Genomic DNA, 18,956 nt, shown 5'->3' on the forward strand with positions numbered 1-18,956 from the left:
AGCTGCTCTACACAAAGACCACGCTTTTCCTGAGAAAGTGTAGTCAACAGAAAGGCTTCTGTCAGAAACGAACCTTCTGAACTGGAAGTAGTATGGGTTTGATTGGGATGGAATCTGAGAGATGATGTTTCATTTTGGAACTTGATTCTTAAACCGGAATCCCTAAGCTTTTGAGTGTACATGTTAGGGAAGTGCAGAGGTGAGGGGGCGACTTCCTTGCCTTTCTGTACCCTTTGTTTCTCTTTCAAGATTATCCTGTGCTCAAGATTACCTGTTATGCTACCTGGTATTATTGTACGTTTGTTGAAAAAGTTCTGAAGGTCACAGATGTAAGAAGGTAGAGAAGCAGAGCATCAGGTTATCCTCTCACTGTAACGCTGTGGCAATTCTGTGATGCTTTCAACAAAAAAAATAAAAACTAGCATTTCAAATATGTCCAGGTCTGGAATCCTCGACATAAGAAGGAGATGGAGCTGTTGGAACGGGTCCAGAGAAGGCTACAAGGATGATGAGAGGGCTGGAGAACCTCCCAAATCAGGACAGGCTGAGACAGTTGGGCTTGTTCAGTCTGGAGATGAGAAGGCTCTGAGGAGACCTTACAGCAACCTTCCAGTACCTGAAGGGGCTACAAGAAAGCTGGGGAGGGACTGTTCACAAAGGCTTGTGGTGATAGGACTGGGGGGTTGGAACTAGATGATCTTTAAGGTCCCTTCCAACCCAAACTATTCTATGACTCTATGATTCTATTTGCATTACAAGAGAAAGTTATGTATGCTGAGCATGAACTCTCTAATAAATCTGAATTAATACCTTGTTGTGAAAGAAACAATGCAACACTGGCAGGCAGAGACCACAATCTTGATAATTCTACCTTGTAAAATCTGTACTGTGACCAGTAATTAATTAACCAGACAACTGGGCTATGTCTTACTATTGTATATGATCATGTCACTGTGGAAACAATCCAGACTGGAAGTACAGAAACACTGTTGGGTGGATGATTTTTTAAAAATCTGGACTTTCGCTGCTTTTAGACAAAGTATTTCCTTGTACCTCAGTATATTGTACACTGGCCATGTGCCCTATTAAAACCACCCAGTTTCTCACTGGAAAAAATGATGAAATTTTATAACTAAAATGCCACAGTACTTTTCCCCCATCACTGATTTGACTTTAAAAACAAATAATAACATGGCTGCTTAATGAAATGAGATTTTTACCTCTTTGATTCCCCTGGGAATTTCCAATTTCAACAATGTTCTGATATCCTAGTTGTTTGCAGAGTTGCAGACTCAGATTCACAATTAATATCACAAGCTTAATTTGAACCACAGCATCTCTACTGTAGCACAATCCCATTTTACAGCAAGAACACAATAAAGCAGTTTGGTTTGGAAGTCATTAATTGCTGATTATCTTAAGTAATTTTATGGTGCCTCTGCTGCACTCTGAGAGTTCCTGACATTTACCTGACACGAGATAACTTGATCCTGCGTCCAAACTCGGCCTCCTGTGGGTTCTTTTAAAATATAACACAAAAAACCCCAGCAACTGAGGTAATGACACAATTCTCTAAATGCACCTTTCCAAGAAAACACTGGTGCCAATCCATTTGGCCCTTTACAGTCACAGTTGTCATGTGCAGGTTCCCATCTCTGCATAACCCTGGAGAAACTCTTCCGTATTGTGTCTTAGAGCAACACAAATTCAAATCACACAAATGCTCTGTGCCTGTTTTTCATCCCCAAAATTCATTTAATATTAATGCAGTTTACTCATATCTCTCCTCTCCCAGCTAAAGGCTGGTTTCTTGCAAAAATTCCAACATGATGCTGGCAGAGATCTTTTAACAAATTCAGGACTTGGAAACACTTATCCTTTGAGAAAGGAAGGGAGTGTGTGTGGAAGAATATGAAAGAGGGAAAGATACCTACCGATGTGTTCGTACAAGGGAGGAGAAAGGTTTTTACTAGAGCAACCTTACGCAGAACAAAGAATCAGGAAGTACCGAGCAAAAGATAGCTGGGAAAGTCAAACCAAAGACATTTCAGACCACTTTGCTGCTCAGCAAGATGGCAGTTGTTTTCACACTGCTGGTGCTGTTCTTAGCAGCTTTTGTTGCTGGATTTATATTGTTAGTCCTGGGGGCAATTAATTTTGATATCTCCAACTCGGATATTCCTCCTGGAGTGAATCAGCCTGTGAAGCTTCGAACCATTCATGTAATTTTAATCAGCAGAGCTGTGGTGGTAAGTTAACTTGGTGTGAATTCTGGGGGAAGAACAATAAACCTGCAGATTTTAAACTGAACCTTTTAAACTGAACCTTTTAAGCACTATAACCCTGCTTGGAATGAATTTTCATTAAGGAGAGTAGGGCTTAGCTGTCATGCTGCATGTTGCATTTAGAAGCTTGGTTTTGCTAAAGAAACCTTTCCCAGCTGTTCCACGCTACTCTGCATTGTTACAGTCCTGCCTGGTTCTTACATCAGGCAGTGTGTAAACGCTGCCTAACACAAGTATTTGAAAGCCTGAATGTGCATCTGTAGTGAATTGTACTAACCTGGCAATAATTTGATTAAGAAACCTGATGCATGTTAGATCATTTGTATTTCCATTCTAGGTGTAGAATACATCAGATGTCCTTGAGCCATGCTTTCAAGCTCTTCTTGGCCTTGGGGATAAGGAGTTACATATTTATTTTGAAGATAAAATTAGAAATGGAACATTTCAGAACTGCTTTTGGGAAGGGGGAGATTCTGTCAGACAAGTGACAAGACCTGGGAACGTTGCGCGAGGGGAGCTGAAAGAATTTCACCTACCCTGAATGCGTATTTATAACTCCTGCAGCAAACAAGCAGGCTTGTCTGATGGGAATGAGGGGTCCTGGCCAGCCCAGCTTCTCCAGGTGGCTAAAAGAGTGGGAAGCTAATCAGTCTACAAGAGCTGAAGCTCTTACCAGCACTCAGCTTCTGTGATCTCTGCTGACAAAGGACCTCACTGAATCAGGAGTATTTCCATGTGATGATAGATATATAGATGCTGTGATGATGGAAGATGTTAGGAATACATGGGAGAGCAGAAGTTGTGCTTGTATTTAATAAATCACTTAAATAAATCCAAGAGGGACAACATATTTTAAATAAAAATAAAATATCTCTGTCAGAAATATTTTAGATTAGAGTGGACCATGCTAAAGAATTCTAGATATATATTCACATGCCTTGGCTGCATATAAGTTGTAATTGGAAAGAGATGACTTCGCTTAGCAGCTGGAAAAGCCAGTTCTCTATCCCCTATACGCTGCCCATTATTACCATAAACCATAATTGTACACTGCACTATAAACAGCGCAAGATGAAAGAACCCAAACAAGTTGAACGTAAAGGTGAGAGTATTATTTGGAATTGTTCAATGTTTTGCCTGGAAATTAGCAAATACAAAAGAATAAATCATTTTATCATGTGCATACACAATTAGAGACACTAAGACTAGTTCTCTAATGAATTAAGATCAGTATGTTGCAAAAAGCAGGAGCTTCTTCAGCCTCAAAATCGGCACAGAGAACACCACAATAGCTGGAGTCACTGTTGAAAAGGTCTTTCATAGGTAAATACACTGTGAGCCACAGCCCTGTACTGATAATGCACACAAATGTGGCAGGCTAATGAGAAATATTCATATCAAAACAGTGACTGTTAAGAGCTTGACCCAGATCTTCACATGGATCAAAGTACTGGTTTGGCATGACTAAATAATGTATTTCAAAACAGAGGTTATACCTTTTTAAAAAATTATTTTTGCAAAGTTATATCGGACCAATTGCTCTCATTTGTATTCTTTTCACCTTCTGGATTTTCTTGCCAGTGCATTGCACACATCAGTGAAGAATTCAGAGATTTGATCAGTTCCGCTGTACCTGTAAAACTACTCAAATACTTTATGATTGCCCTAAAATGCAGGACTTGGACATCATGAATACACTGCCCACACTGTTCCCTTACTTCGAAAACCACAGAATCTCTTGAGTGAATTCCCTGTTCTCTTTGCCTTTGAACAGGGTAAGATTTTGGAAAAATTGGGCATCTGCAGTCAGGTTAGCTTTGTCCGGTACATGCAAAGTAGAAAGACTCGAGGAGCAGACCCGAAGCTCATCATCAAGGACCTGTGGTTTGAGAAAGTGCCTGTAAGGATTTATCAGCCTAAGGCTCCATCTGCCAACCAAAGGAGAGGAGTTCTATTTTTCCATGGAGGAGGATGGGTCTTTGGAAGTCTGGGTAAGATATCTAACAGGAAAAAGATTATAATTTATTAAAGAAGTATTTACTTCATAAATGGTAAAGTTGGTTGTTGCTTGATTTGTAGCAGTTAGGAAGTTTGAGTATAACCACAGATGCACCTTACTAGGTCCTGCTGTCAGAATAAAGCGTTTGCACTGCATTTTGTGTAGTTTTCTTAAAGACGAGGACAATGAGATATGAAAATACAGCAAATGCTGAAACAGGAAGATGGGGGGCGACAAAAGATCTGAGGAACTATGTAGGGGGGGCAGAGAAATGTAGAGAGCATTCTCTTCCTGCAATTCTTTGACTTACGCAATGGAGAACACTGGAAAATAAAACAACCAAACCAAACCCCATGAAATATGTTTCTTTCAGAGACCCATGACAAGCTGTGCCGCTACATGGCCAGAGAAAGTGAGTCAGTGGTTGTATCTGTTGGGTGAGTCTTCCCTCATGCTGTTTTTAGAGATCATTTCCTATAGTGCAAACACCACCTCCCAGCCTCCCTGGTGATGGCAACAACCATTCTTGGGGAAATGTTTCTCGCTTTTCAATCACTATTTTCAAATGCTAAGCACAAAATCAATAGTGAACAGACAGTGAGCCTTTCCTTATTCAAGGAAACTGCTTGATGCTTGCAGATGCACTACAAGAAAGACAAGCTATGTACCAATATACTAATACATACCAATATACTTCGTCAATATACCGACATAACGATTAGGATTATGAGGATATAGCTCTACTGTAACAAAGCCATAGAACAGAAGTATTGTCATTTGTATCCAACACATGGGAAGCTAAAGCATAATCAACCAAATGACTGCGAGTGAACCCCAGACAATGTTGGCAGCTGAGCACTCCTGTGTTGTTAACGACCCAAGAAACTTCCTGAACAAACAATACCCTAACAAGTTAATCTGCACTGCCTGCTCCAACAAGTTGCAGTTTATTTATGGCAACCTGTGGAGACAGGCAAAATTCTGAGGTAATCAGGGAATTCCTGGTTGCAGGAACCAGTATTTTCAGCAAAACATTTAAAACTAATAGTTCCCTCTTGGACTTTCTGTGCATTAGGTACCGTTTAGCTCCAGAACACAAATATCCAGCTGCATATGAAGACTGTCTTGATGCCACTGTACACTTTATGAAGAACACAGAGCACTATGGGGTGGATCCTGCCAGTGTAATTGTCTGTGGGGACAGTGCTGGGGGCAATCTGGCAGCCGCCGTCAGCCAGACTCTTGCAGGTCAATCGAACCTCCCCAGACTGCGTGCTCAGATCCTGATCTACCCAGCCCTTCAGGCACTGGACTTCAATTTACCATCCTACCAGCAGAATCAGGGAGTCCCTCCCTTATTCCGAGAACGTGCTGCTTTCTACATGTTGCAGTACCTGAATGGGAATGCATGCAATCTGGAAGAGGTCTTGGAGGGTTCCCATGTACCTATGGATATTAAATTAAATTATAGGAAGTGGGTGAGTCCAGATAACATCCCTGAAAAATTTAAGGTCAGAGGCTACAAACCACATGTGCTGCTTGACTGTACGACTGACGTTTATGAGACCGTGAGACGATTCTGTGAGCCCAACCTGTGCCCGCTGCTGGCTGAAGATGCCATTGTCCGACAGTTGCCCGAGACTTTCATCCTGACGTGTGAGTTCGATGTACTGAGGGACGATGGGTTGCTTTACAAGAAGAGACTGGAGGACAATGGTGTTCAGGTGACCTGGTACCACCTTGAGGATGGATTCCACGGAATCGTGAATCCATTTGATAGTGATTGGTTGTCATTTTCCTCTGGAAAAAAGGGTCTTGACAATATTAGGAACTTTCTTAAAAGCTTGTAGAAACAATTTACTTTCCTTCTATAAGAACTGCCAATTTTCTGTGGTTTTTCATGCTTCTAAATTCCATTTGAGAGGTTTAGAGAGGACCATTTGTTAATGAGCAATTCTACCAATGTGACCACTGAAAAAGATATTTCAAGAATGCTATGAACATTTCTTTTAGTGCTGTTTGAAGTATTCCACGTGCAGTCTGCCTGTTTTAATGCCCTGTTGGGACCAGGCACTTGCTACTCTCTCAGTAAATATTAAAGATGCAGTAAAATTTTAAACCAACACCTGGTCTGACCCATTTTATTCAGTTATGATCTATGGTGTCATTCTTCATAAAAGGCTGAGTGTGTTCTGGCAAAGAAAGATGCTGACACTGCAATGCTGTAACACAGTTCCTGTGCTGTACGTTACACGTAGCAGCTGAGTCCGAGATTCTCAGTCACTGACTTGCAGAAAAAATTCTATAACCAACTAATTTTAGACTCGAAAAAATGAAGTCAAAACTGCAACTGCCCCCAACAGAGATATTCTATTAACAGCCTTGAGTAAATGATAGCAAAGGAAATGCCCCAAGTGCTTTCCTGCATTTATCAGACATGCGAGTTTGCTCAAAAACTTGTTCCTGTGCTTAAGTACTCCAACAACAAACCAAGATTGATGCATTTACCTTTGCAGAGCACATGTAAGCTTCTCTTTTCCTCATGTTAGTTCCCATTTTCCTTTCTACATGTCCTTGTTAAAATGATACATTCTAAACCACTTAAAGAATGTCCACAGTACATGAAGCAACACGTTGTGGCTGCAGATCAGAAGCAAGACACAATTTAACCTCCCCACTAAGTGGCTCTCCCTGTAGGTAGCAACCCATCATAAACTAGCACTTCACTCGGTACATAACTGCTACCTCCAAACAGTTATTCACATCATCTGCAATGCAACAATACCACGTAGAATACCAGGCCCTGTATCAGTCCCACAATTAACATGAAGCTAAACAGGAAATTAAAGGGTCTCCTCTAACTCTTCTCCAACGTGATGCCTGCTGGCACCTTGTACAATACTTACAAGGACTTTGAAGTGTGTAGCACCGGAGGGATCTGTGGTAACTTGGTCTCCTCTGAGGTTTACTGTTATCGGAGAAAGTTCAATCAAAGGTAGCCATAAAGACATCTCATCCATGGTTAAGTGACATGGCATTTTTTACATACTGCCAGTGATTTTTACTTCCGCGTTCATACTGGCAATTAAGGGAACAATTCAATATGAGTTCTCCTATTTCAGTATCCCTCCTGGAGTGAATCATCCTGGAAAGCTTCAAATTGTCCTTGCTTCTACGATTAGTACATCTACTACGATGATTTACTGTGCCATGATTTCTGCCAGAAATGTGGTTTAGGTGTTATTTTTGTAAGGCTTTTCTTATTTTCCAGCTGCTGATAGAGGGTAATTTTTGTAAAACCCTCTCTGTTAGACCTGCTGGCCGCCGTTAGAGAAGCCCTGAAGGGAAGGATGAATGACATGCTCCCGGCAAGTTAGGATCCTGAGAACTGGGGTCATTCAGTCTGTAGAAGAGACGGCTCCAGGGAGACCTTAGAGCAGCTTCCACTACTGAAAGGGGCTCTGGGAAAGCTGGGGAGGGGCTCTTGATCAGGGAGTGCAGGGACAGGATGAGGGGGAATGGCTTTAAGCTGAGAGGGGAAGATTGAGAGGAGATCGTCCGGAGAAATGTTTTGCTGTGAGGGTGGGGAGGCCCTGGCCCAGGTTGCCCAGAGCAGGGGTGGCTGCCCCATCCCTGGAGGGGTTCAAGGCCAGGTTGGATGGGGCTTGGAGCCCCTGATCCAGTGGGAGGTGTCCCTGCCCAGGGCAGGGGTGGAACTGGATGGGCTTTGAGGTCCCTTCCAACCCAAACCATTCCATGACTGTGGTTCTATGACTTTATCATTCTATAACTGTAAGATTCTAAGTTCAAAAGGCTGTGGGAATTCCTTCACCAAGGAGTCAGTCTGGAACACTGAAGAACTGCTGCAGAATCCCATTTTCATGTGTGTAGCCGAGGTGGCTGCTAAGCTGGTCAGGATGGAGAACTCTGTCCTGATAACGTGCCCACGGCACGGGGCTGGAACTGGATGGGCTTTGAGGTCCCTTCCAACCCAATCTATTCCATGACTGTCCGACTCTGTGATTCTAGGATTCGAAGTTCAAAAGGCTGTGGGAATTTCTTCGCAAAGGAGCCAGTCTGGGACACTGAAGAACTGCTGCAGAATCCCATTTCGCTCTGTGTCGCTGTGAGGTGGCCCCTAAGGCGCTCAGCACCCTGAGCTCCATCCTGACACCATGTGTCAATGCAAGCGGGGTGGAACTGGATGGGTTTTGAGGCCCCTTCCTACCCAAACCATTCCATGATTCTACGATTCAATGATTCTATGACTCTATAGTTCAAAAGGCTGTGGGAATTCCTTCACCAAGGAGCCAGTCTGGGACACTGAAGAACTGCTGCCGAATCTCATTTTGCCCTGTGTCGCTGTGAGGTGGCTCCTACAGGCCTTATGAGGAGCGGCTGAGAGAGCTGGGGGTGTTTAGCCTGGAGGAGGCTGAGGGGAGGCCTCATTGCTCTCTCCAACTCCCTGAAAGGACGGTGTGGAGAGGAGGGAGCTGGGCTCTTCTCCCAAGGGACAGGGGACAGGACGAGAGGGAACGGCCTCAAGCTCCACCAGGGGAGGTTTAGGCTGGACATTAGGAAAATTTTTTTCCCAGAAAGGGTCCTTGGTCCCTGGCAGAGGCTGCCCAGGGAGGGGGTTGAGTCCCCTTCCCTGGAGGGGTTTAAGGGACAGGTGGATGAGGTGCTGAGGGACATGGTTTAGTGTTTGATGGGAATGGTTGGACTCGATGATCCGGTGGGTCTCTTCCAACCTGGTGATTCTGTGATTCTAAGCCGCTCAGCACCCTGAGCTCCATCCTGACACCGTTCCCATGGCCGGCGGTGGATCTGGACGGGCTCTGAGGCCCCTTCCAAGCCAAACCATCGCACGGCTCTACGACCGGGCGCTTCTAGGACTCTAAGATCCCGCGTCCCGCCGGCTGCCGGTGGGAAATCCTCCCCGGAGGAGCCGCCGGGGCGCTGGGTCCCGCCCCGCGTCCCCCGCGTCGCAGTCGCGGCTCGGCGGGGCGGGGGGGGATGAGGGGGGCGGCGATGGCGCCGCTGGCGGCGCTGCTGCTGCTGCTCGTGCCCCTGGCGGCGCTGGCGGCGCTGGCCGCGCTCCTCCTGCTGCCCGGCTACGACATCCCGCCCGGCGTCAACCAGCCCGGCAAACTGCGCCTGGTGCTCGCCGTGCTCCTCGGCACCGCCGCCCTGGTGAGTCGCGGCCCCGGAGACGGGGAAGGCGGGGGGGAAGCGGCCCTGAGGCACGGGGAGCGAGGGCAGCCGGGCGGGGCGGGGGCGGCACAGCCCGCCTGAGGGGAGCGGGGAGAGCCGCACACAGTGGGCTGCTGGAGCGCCCGCTAAACCCCGGGAGCTGGTGGAACATCCACACAGAGCCAGGATCCTTGCAGAATTAGAGAATCACTAGGTTAGAAGAGACCCACCGGATCATCGAGTCCAACCATTCCCATCAAACACTAACCCATGTCCCTCAGCACCTCGTCCACCCGTCCCTTAAACCCCTCCAGGGAAGGGGACTCAACCCCCTCCCTGGGCAGCCTCTGCCAGGGACCAAGGACCCTTTCTGTGAAATATTTTTTCCTAATGTCCAGCCTGAACCTCCCCTGGTGGAGCTTGAGGCCATTCCCTCTCGTCCTGTCCCCTGTCCCTTGGGAGAAGAGCCCAGCTCCCTCCTCTCCACAACCTCCTTTCAGGGAGTTGGAGAGAGCAATGAGGTCTCCCCTCAGCCTCCTCTTCTCCAGGATAAGCACCCCCAGCTCTCTCAGCCACTCCTCATAAGGCCTGTTCTCCAGCCCCTTCCCCAGCTTTGTTGCTCTTCTCTGGACTCGCTCCAGAGCCTCAACGTCCTTCTTGTGGTGAGGGGCCAGAACTGAACCCAGGATTCAAGGTGCAGTCCCACCAGTGCCGAGTACAGAGGGAGAAGAACCTCCCTGGACCTGCTGATCATGCTGTTTCTGATACAGAAGATCCACACAAAGACAGCATCCTGGTGGAACATCCACACAAAGACAGTATCCTAGTGGAACATCCACACAAACTCAGGATCCTGGAACATCCACAAAAACCTAGGGTCCTAGATGGACATGCATGCAGAAGCAGGGTTCTGGTGGAACATCCATACAAAGCCAGGGTCCTGGAACATCCACACAAAGCCAGTATCCTGGTGGAACATCCACACAACACCAGGATCCTAGTGGAAGATCCACACAAACACAGGATCTTGGCTGGACATCCACACAAAGCCAGGATCCTCGCACAAGATCTGCACCCCAACAAGGTGATGCTCACAGCTCCCACAGTAGTGAGAGCACTGTGGGGAGCGGGAGGATGCTCTGGTCACACGTGAGCTCATCCCACATCCCACAGGAGCGCACCAGAGCTTGACAGCAGGAGATTGCCACACAGCAGGGCTCACTTCAGCCTGGAATCCCCAGCTGAGCTGTTTTCTGTCTGATAACTGCTCTCAGCCTCAGGGGAAGTCACCTTGCCCAAGGAACACGACAGCCCTTCGACTGCTCGGGTGACATTTATGGTACCGAATCCGGTTAGGGCTGCTTTACTTAATCCCTGGACTCCCTGGGACAGTGTTGCGTAAACGGCATTACAGCTCCTCGGCTCTTCCGCTGTCACTTGCTGTATCTTTTAATTCTATGCAAATAAAAAGCAGTCACTGACTTGCACAACCCAACAGTTACAGTTTGCCAGTTCATGAGCTCTATGATCTGATTGAGGAATATTAGTTTATGCAATGGAGAGCTATTAAAGCCTTTATTGCTGTCTCTATATACAGCATTTCATTGATGTTACCAAGTATAAATGAAACAGGAATGAGCACAAAGGTGTGCAGGGCAATACTGACAATTAATGTGTACTCCAAGACAACCAATTTGGATGGCCCATACAATATTGCTGATGTGATAGCAGAGTGAGACTGGCTTTCATAGAATCATAGAATCACCAGGTTGGAAGAGACCCACCGGATCATCGAGTCCAACCATTCCCATCAATCTCTAAACCATGCCCCTCAGCACCTCATCCACCCGCACCTTAAACACCTCCAGGGAAGGCGAGTCAACCACGTCCCTGGGCAGCGTGTTCCATTGCCTAATGACCCTTTCAGTGAAGAATTTTTTCCTTATGTCAAGCCTGAACCTCCCCTGGCAGAGCTTGAGGCCATTCCCTCTCGTCCTGTCCCCTGTCACTTGGGAGAAGAGCCCAGCTCCCTCCTCTCCACAACCTCCTTTCAGGGAGTTGGAGAGAGCAATGAGGTCTCCACTCAGCCTCCTCTTCTCCAGGCTAAACACCCCCAGCTCTCTCAGCCGCTTCTCTTGTTCTCCAGCCCCTTCACCAGCTTCGTTGCTCTTCTCTGGACTCGCTCCAGAGCCTCAACATCCTTCTTGTGGTGAGGGGCCCAGAACTGAACACGGGATTCGAGGTGCGGTCTGACCAGTTCCGAGTAATGGAAGTAGATTTTTTACAGTCTGTAAGATGTGAGAGCTTGGGAAGATTGTTTTTCCTGAATCAGAGAGCTTTATTTTTAGCAGATGACAGAGGTCAAATTACTGTATGTGAAGCTTAGATTTTTCAGTCTGATTCTTCGTATTCCAGCTGCTATGATAAAAGGTAGAATTTCTCCTTTGTAGTACAACTGATCTAGGCAAACTTAAAACAAATACTGTTTTCTGACTCTATCCTGGGATTTTTCACATTCTTAGGACTGGGCATTTCTATCAAGAAAACCAGCTGCAGAGTTACTTTTCCTCACTGTTTTCCATGGGTTTATTAAGGCAAAACCCAAGGACCACATAACCTATTGGAAAGAGCTCTCCTATCAGTACTGGGTGTACAGGAAGCCAGTTAGGGTGCTTGTGAGATTCTTCCATAGCCATAATCATCCTCTATGAACAGACCCCGTGGTAGTTATTCTGATATCTCATGCTGCTATTATTATATCTTCTTGTAGTATATTCATATTTTACAAAATAAGCACTTTCTTGTTTGAAAGTTCTGTGTTTCTTTCAGATTTCCCTCAGACACAGTTTAATGTAAGTACGATGCAGAGTTTTTATACATTGCTAACTCAAGACTTTTAAAGAAGCCTTTATTTCTTTTATCTTTAACAGGGAAGAATTTTGGAGAAGACTGGACTTTGCAGTCAGATCACTTTTGGCCGATACGTGCGACAGGGACGGAAACTAGGGCTAGACCCAAAGCTCTTTATCCAGGACCTGCAGTTTAACAAAGTACCTGTGCGGGTTTATCAGCCTAAAGCTACCTCTGATGGGCGAAGGAGAGGTATCATCTTCTTTCACGGAGGAGGCTGGGTATTTGGAAGTCTTGGTAAGGTATTTTTTTGAGGAATTATAGTAACTTAGAAAGAACATTCCCATCTTTTTATAAGATTGAAATAAGTGGGGGTTTCAGCCTGTGATTTGGGAGGAGGTGTGAAGGCAAATACATACCTTTCTGGAATGAACATTCCCTTGCTGTCTTAAAGATCAGGGCAATAGAAAAGCACTAATGAAAATATTTCTTTTACAGATACCTATGAAAAAGTCTGCCGCTACCTATCCAGAGAAAGTGAATCGGTAGTTGTCTCTGTTCAGTAAGTGAACCCCACCCTGTCCTGTTGTTTGGAGCTTGTTGCTGCCACTGGTTTTGGGGATGTTCTTGTTTGCAGAGGAATTTCTATTGAACTCAGTCAAGTCCACAAAGAGGCAAATAGTGATAACGGAAATTTCACAGTTCTTAACTCTTCATGCCCAGATATACTCAGAAAAGACCCGAATGGAAATATTTGGAACACTAAGAAAATCTATAAAAGCCAATCAAAACCTTAGGCAGAAGTCTTCCTTCTGCTGAACACGTGAACATGTACTATGATGCTTTAAAGTACTGTGATTTATAAAAAGAGAGAACAATCACACTATAATACTCCCATTTTGCACATAGGAAGGAAAGGCACAAAATTATAAATTGTCTCATCAAGAACACACAAGGAGGTTTCAGCATGACTAAGATGCACAGTCTCAGCCAGACTCTTAATCGGACAATCCTACTTTACTGAGTGCTTGTGACTGAATACATGATTTACAGCTTATTCGTAATCGCTGACTGATGAAAAACCTCCTTAGGAGAATATCCTGACCTGGAGGAAAACTACCCCAAAATGACAGGGCTGGAAGACAGCATAGGATGCCATTTCCCGATTAATATTACAGCGATGACATTTTCTTCTCTTACTTTTGTTGTCTCTTTCTTTGCGTTAGGTACCGTTTAGCTCCTGAACACAAATATCCGGCTGCATATGAAGACTGTCTTGATGTCACCGTACACTTTATGAAGAACACAGAGCACTATGGGGTGGATCCTGCCAGTGTAATTGTCTGTGGGGACAGTGCTGGGGGCAATCTGGCAGCCGCCGTCAGCCAGACCCTTGCAGGTCAATCGAACCTCCCCAGACTGCGTGCTCAGATCCTGATCTACCCAGGCCTTCAGGCGCTGGACTTCAATTTACCATCCTACCATCAAAATCGAGGAGTCCCTCTCTTATTCCGAGAACGTGCTGCTTTCTTTGCTTTGCAGTACCTGAACGGGCATGCATTGCACATGCAAGAGGTTTTGGAGGGCTCTCATATTCCTCCAGATATGAGGGTGAAGTACAGGAAGTGGGTGAGTCCAGATAACATCCCTGAAAAATTTAAGGTCAGAGGTGTGAAGCCACTTAGGCCCACTGATTTTATAGCTGAAGTTTATGAGACAGTGAAAAGATTCTGTGAGCCCAACCTGTGCCCGCTGTTGGCTGAAGATGCTGTTGTTCACCAGTTGCCCGAGTCTTTCATCCTGACATGCGAATATGATGTGCTGAGGGACGATGGCTTGCTTTACAAGAAGAGACTGGAAGACAACGGGGTTCGAGTGACCTGGTACCACCTTGAGGATGGATTCCATGGAATCATAAGCCTATATGATTATTGTGGTTTCTCATTTCCATCTGGGAAAAGAGGACTGGACAGCATTGTTAACTTCCTGAAAACCTTATAGTAAACATCTTAGATTCCATGAGTCTATTCATGCCTCAACCTAGGAAAATATCTTTTTAGGATATTTAATATCAGGTGATGCATAGTCAATCAAGGGCAGCCATTAACAACGATAAACGAGGCTCATCAGAACCTCATTCCAACTGTCAGCTGGAACACGGAATATGCAGACCTTATTCAAGCGTGTACTGTGCTGCAAGCCCTTATCTTTAGTGATGTCAATAAAGAAGAACATTACTTTGAATGGACATTCTGGTTTGTCCCTGTCTATGAAGGTAGTCTGTGTGTCCTACAGGTATGTGTGGTGTGTTGGTGTAGGGGAGCATGGCAGCTATATCATGATGTTTTGAGACCTACTCTGTGCTCCGATTCTGGAGTCCAGGCTTGTCTCAGAAGAGGAACAAAAGGGAGAAGGATAACCATATTGCCTGGCCTACATTGATTCATTTCGTTAATGATCTCTCTTAGCCAGGACAGAAGCAATGCCTGAGTGTGAGTCACGTTGTGTGGTTTAACCAGACCTAACATTAGCCAATTAAAAATGCTGTAGTGCTTGTTATTGCAATCACTTCAGAGTGCTAAACAACTGACATACAACTATACAACAATAACACACACAACTTAATAATATATACCAACATTATAGGAGAGGCTTCATTATCCCTTTCATAAGTTAAAAGTTATTACTGGCATCAAAGGATCTTTAATACTTTGGATATTGTTTTCATTTGCTTGTATAAACAAAAGCATCTTTGCTAGCACAGCTGCTCGATAGGTCGTATGCCTTGCTGAAAAGCTGAGCAAATTTTAGCAGTAGACATTTAACTTTGTTGAAACAGGCCAGTTAGGTTCAGTATTGGAGCTGTTAGTGCATCCTCCTGATTCTGCTAATTCATTTATTTTACAATGGCTGATTATACCAGCTGAGAAAACATACGTAGTGTAGATTTCTTCCCCAATAAGTGCTTTTTAAATGCACGGACAATGAAAGCAGCACTGGAACAGAGCTTCTTTAATTATCAAATTGCTTCAGCTATACGGGATGTTGTACATCTTTCTGGTTTATAAAAGACATTGGGAAACGTGGTGGCAGCATGTACAGAGCAGACTTCCTTTACTCCCCAGATCACAAACCAGACCCAACACTAAGGAGAATCATGATGGAAAAATTCAAGGTAAGTAAAAGAAATAACACGTGTAGGGTGGTGTGTGCCAACATTCCAAACAGTGATCATCTTTAACTAATAACGTAAATCATATTTTATATCCTTAAACAACTATACGTGCAAAAGAAGGCACTGCAGCTCCACAGCCAGTGTAGAGGACCCAGTGCTCCCTCCTATGTTTGATTCAAGTGGGATCCCTTTCCTACTGGTGGTTCCCCAGTCTCTGCCTCAGAGGGTGACCAGGGCACATGAAGAAAATCAGCATGTTACTACCAGCTAGGACTGGGTTTGTGTCTTCAGGACAGTCCAGGGTCTATAATGTAAGCTTGCTGGTAAAAAAGGATTATTTTCATTAGCAAACTCCGATTCACAGGAACAAACTGCACTTAAAGGAGTCCCAGATCATTCACGGAAATACTTCTTGCACAAGTATCATCTGCTAGAACGTCCCTTCCTCTGAGGTGCCTCCCCACTCCCAAATATTCCTATCATTCTCTCCTGATGGGCAGGTGGAAATAATCATCTGTAATGCTAGCACACGGTGAAACACTTAAGCAGCACAAGACAATCAGCTTTTCATCTGCAGCCTTCTTAAATGTATCTGCAAATCCACGGTGCAGGTGTTGAAACCAGGTTAATCAGATCTCATGACACACAGATGTAGTTGCTTAATTTAAGTGGAAATTTACTTGAACTGAAATGAAAATGCCCCTCTTTTCAGGGATTAAATTATAAGAGCGACAAGATCCTGTGATGTCACTGGTAGTACAGCCTGACTCAAAAACACGCTAAGCCGCTGCAATGCTGTGTATACAGACAAATAGCACGGGGTCCCTTATGGCTCATTTCAAAGCCTGCAAGTGCAGCACTTCTTCACCCATCGTAAGGAACCAAGAAGCTAAAATTTAGTATCAGAGTATGAAAATAAATAAAACATTCCTTAGTCTTCTGTCAACATAGTACACATCTTCCCTGTGACAACTGCAGAGTAAGAACACCGGGACCAAATATTTAATTCTATCATTTCTAACTTTTAATCATTTCCTGTCTCAGAACCACCCACCAAGCGTGGCCTTTCTGAGCAGCTGATGGAAAAATGGCACAAGAAAGAAGCTGGAGTAATAAACAAAGTCTACACTATTTCCTATAAACGCACCCTGATTTCTGCTTTAGCCACTCGCCAGCTGAGACCAGCAGCGAAAGCTCGTGGCCTCCCTTCTGGGCAGGAACAGCTTCCCCTGCATGTTAGTAAAAAACTGGATTATAAAGGAGGTCAGAAATTCCTGCACGCCACCAGCCAACTGGTTGGAGATAGAAAAGCCAGGGATGCCTCTGTGTAAACTGCTTAGGGTGATCTTAAGTACTGCTTAATATAGCTTCTTGTTCCTATACGTAAGGGTGATCTGCTCTGTGCAGCAGGAATGAGAATTAGGTTATGCAGGCAGAGGTTATAGAGGCTGCCTACTAGTTAGAACAAGTTTCTGGGTTACATTCTGACCTGCGGATGGCTGGGGATATTTCAGAAGATATTAAACCACAGAAAACAAAATTTTGATCTACTGGTTTCTAGCCAATGAGTAGTTGGAGTAAGAGGCAAAAAAAAAAGAATGGGATTGAACCTGAAAGGATATGAATCTCTCTTTGTTGTTTTTTGATTTTTAAACAGCTTGCTATACCTTTCTTTAGAGAAAGAGGATAAAGAACCTTGTGCTATTCATTAATTTGTCTGACACATCCAAGAATAAACATATGAAACGGCTACATAGCGAAGGACAAGGTGAACCAAGGTTCTTCCCAATGCAGTAAGCACGCAGCCCTTGATTGCCCTTGGCTGCCCCTGACTTTACACACTGAACACCATTTACTGGTAGATAAGCTGTGAAGTGAACTACATTAGCTGACCTGCTATTTCAAATAGTAAACCTCGCAGAAATATCTGTAGGCAGCCTATATACGGCTCGATCACCACCCTGATGCTTTACTCAGCTGAGCCAGTATGCGAGGGACCTACGGAAAAAGTGCTGACAGCTCCCAAAACTTCCTTTTGCCCTGATGAGAAACTTCTGCATTTTGATCACATCTGCTCCAGAGGAGATACCTGCAAGGTTTGGCTGGTACAGATCTGAGCCTCAATAATAAACTTGTAGCAAGTTAAAGGCTTAGATTAAACATATCTGGAATTAACTCAATTCATATTTATATTTTCATCATTTATTTGCAAGATTAGCCACAATATAAAAATTTTTAGGAACAAGATAAAGCATATACCTTCATCTTGGCATGGACAAACCTCTAGCCAGAGTTCTGCCTCTGTAACATTTTAGTCCATGTGATTTAGGTTTGCTTCTTCAAGGCTGGGTTTTCAGCTGAAGAACATTTGCAATTCAGAGGTGTGAGCAGAGCAACAGTGGCACCTATTGGCTAAGAGATTCTTCACTAATCCCTGAGCCATCCAAAACCATCTCCGGGAGGGGTACAGAGCCTCTCAGCTGGGGCAGGAATCAGAAAGCAGCATCGTTAATGGAATCTTTTAGAGATGCAAGAACCTTGACAATTGGATAAGCATTATGTGGTGTTTGGGGTTTTTTTGGCTTCAAAGCCCCAGGGAGATCAAAGGCAATTAGAAAAGGCTGAAGGCAAAATAGGTGAAAACAGTCCCAGAAACACAACCAGCTATTAGTGTTGTGGTACAAAAACCAGATTCCTTTGAAAAACATTTTTAAAATAACTCATAAAGAAGGCAAGCAATCAAAATTCCCTCTTATCCTATCACCTACTACTTAGGCAAAGAGACCAACACTCACCTCGCTCCAGCCTCCTTTCAGGGAGTTGTAGACAGTGATGAGGTCTCCCCTCAGACTCCTCTGCTCTAAGCTAAACAACCCCAATTATTTATAGTAAATGAAAAATTTATGGTTATCATCTACCATGCTTCTAAAACCAAAGCTTGTGTATGGAAAGAAATTACCAGCTTTCTGTACGGGGAATTACTGAGATGCACAAGTACCTCCTCCTCCAAAACCAAATACCCTCATTGTGTCTACCACAAATGCATTTCCCAACTCCCTCGAATCTTCAGAAATTACAAGGGCTTTTATTGAAGATAAAACCACTAAACCAGAGGTCATTTGGCCTGTGCTTCAGGAGCAGGTAAAAACCAAACCAATTCAGATTATAGCTTTTTTTGAAAAGAGATGGGAAAATCATTATAACCTTGCAATAACTCAGAAATCCACTTACTAGCAAACAGAAAATGCAGCCAACTAATGAAAATGTGCAAGAGAAAAGCTGGGTTACACTATGAAGACGTGCACTTTTCAGGAAGAGGGGATATTAATGATAAAAATAGCACAACCTCATAAAGAAAAGAGATCAGCTTGAAATATAGGCCTGGTGAGAAAAACCTCTTGAACTTGGAGACCTCTGAAATATGGATCTAGCCAGGAACGTAAATACATTTCTA

At 44.4% G+C, this 18,956-nt stretch overlaps 4 protein-coding genes across 4 annotated transcripts in view; 3 read left to right on the top strand and 1 right to left on the bottom strand.

Annotated features, from left to right (window-relative positions):
- LRRC38 (leucine rich repeat containing 38) overlaps positions 1-18,956 on the bottom strand; it is an 88,250-nt gene that overhangs the window by 37,584 nt on the left and 31,710 nt on the right. The window lies entirely within an intron of this gene.
- On the top strand, positions 1,971-6,349 carry LOC138730110 (arylacetamide deacetylase-like 4). Its single transcript, XM_069874950.1, has 4 exons — positions 1,971-2,249; positions 4,060-4,276; positions 4,658-4,721; positions 5,360-6,349. The coding sequence occupies exons 1-4, from the start codon at positions 2,073-2,075 to the stop codon at positions 6,132-6,134; spliced, it is 1,233 nt and encodes a 410-aa protein (XP_069731051.1). The 5' UTR covers positions 1,971-2,072; the 3' UTR covers positions 6,135-6,349.
- Positions 9,312-14,566, top strand: LOC138730112 (arylacetamide deacetylase-like 4). The gene is made up of 4 exons (XM_069874956.1): positions 9,312-9,477; positions 12,408-12,624; positions 12,826-12,889; positions 13,554-14,566. The coding sequence occupies exons 1-4, from the start codon at positions 9,316-9,318 to the stop codon at positions 14,326-14,328; spliced, it is 1,218 nt and encodes a 405-aa protein (XP_069731057.1). The 5' UTR covers positions 9,312-9,315; the 3' UTR covers positions 14,329-14,566.
- On the top strand, positions 14,406-16,833 carry CFAP107 (cilia and flagella associated protein 107). Its single transcript, XM_069874471.1, is given in 4 exon segments — positions 14,406-14,512; positions 15,361-15,502; positions 15,804-15,813; positions 16,355-16,833. Coding segments are annotated over 4 exon segments (738 nt in total).

Source organism: Phaenicophaeus curvirostris, chromosome 22, assembly GCF_032191515.1.
Source record: "Phaenicophaeus curvirostris isolate KB17595 chromosome 22, BPBGC_Pcur_1.0, whole genome shotgun sequence".
NCBI lineage: Eukaryota > Metazoa > Chordata > Aves > Cuculiformes > Cuculidae > Phaenicophaeus > Phaenicophaeus curvirostris.

Excerpts from the sequence above, each read along its gene's own strand:
- LOC138730110 (XM_069874950.1), top strand. The coding sequence starts at position 2,073 with ATGGCAGTTGTTTTCACACTGCTGGTGCTGTTCTTAGCAGCTTTTGTT. Across the intron at positions 2,250-4,059 it reads TAATCAGCAGAGCTGTGGTG|GGTAAGATTTTGGAAAAATT; the intron begins GTAAGTTAACTT and ends GCCTTTGAACAG. Across the intron at positions 4,722-5,359 it reads TCAGTGGTTGTATCTGTTGG|GTACCGTTTAGCTCCAGAAC; the intron begins GTGAGTCTTCCC and ends TCTGTGCATTAG.
- LOC138730112 (XM_069874956.1), top strand. The coding sequence starts at position 9,316 with ATGGCGCCGCTGGCGGCGCTGCTGCTGCTGCTCGTGCCCCTGGCGGCG. Across the intron at positions 9,478-12,407 it reads TCCTCGGCACCGCCGCCCTG|GGAAGAATTTTGGAGAAGAC; the intron begins GTGAGTCGCGGC and ends TATCTTTAACAG. Across the intron at positions 12,890-13,553 it reads TCGGTAGTTGTCTCTGTTCA|GTACCGTTTAGCTCCTGAAC; the intron begins GTAAGTGAACCC and ends TCTTTGCGTTAG.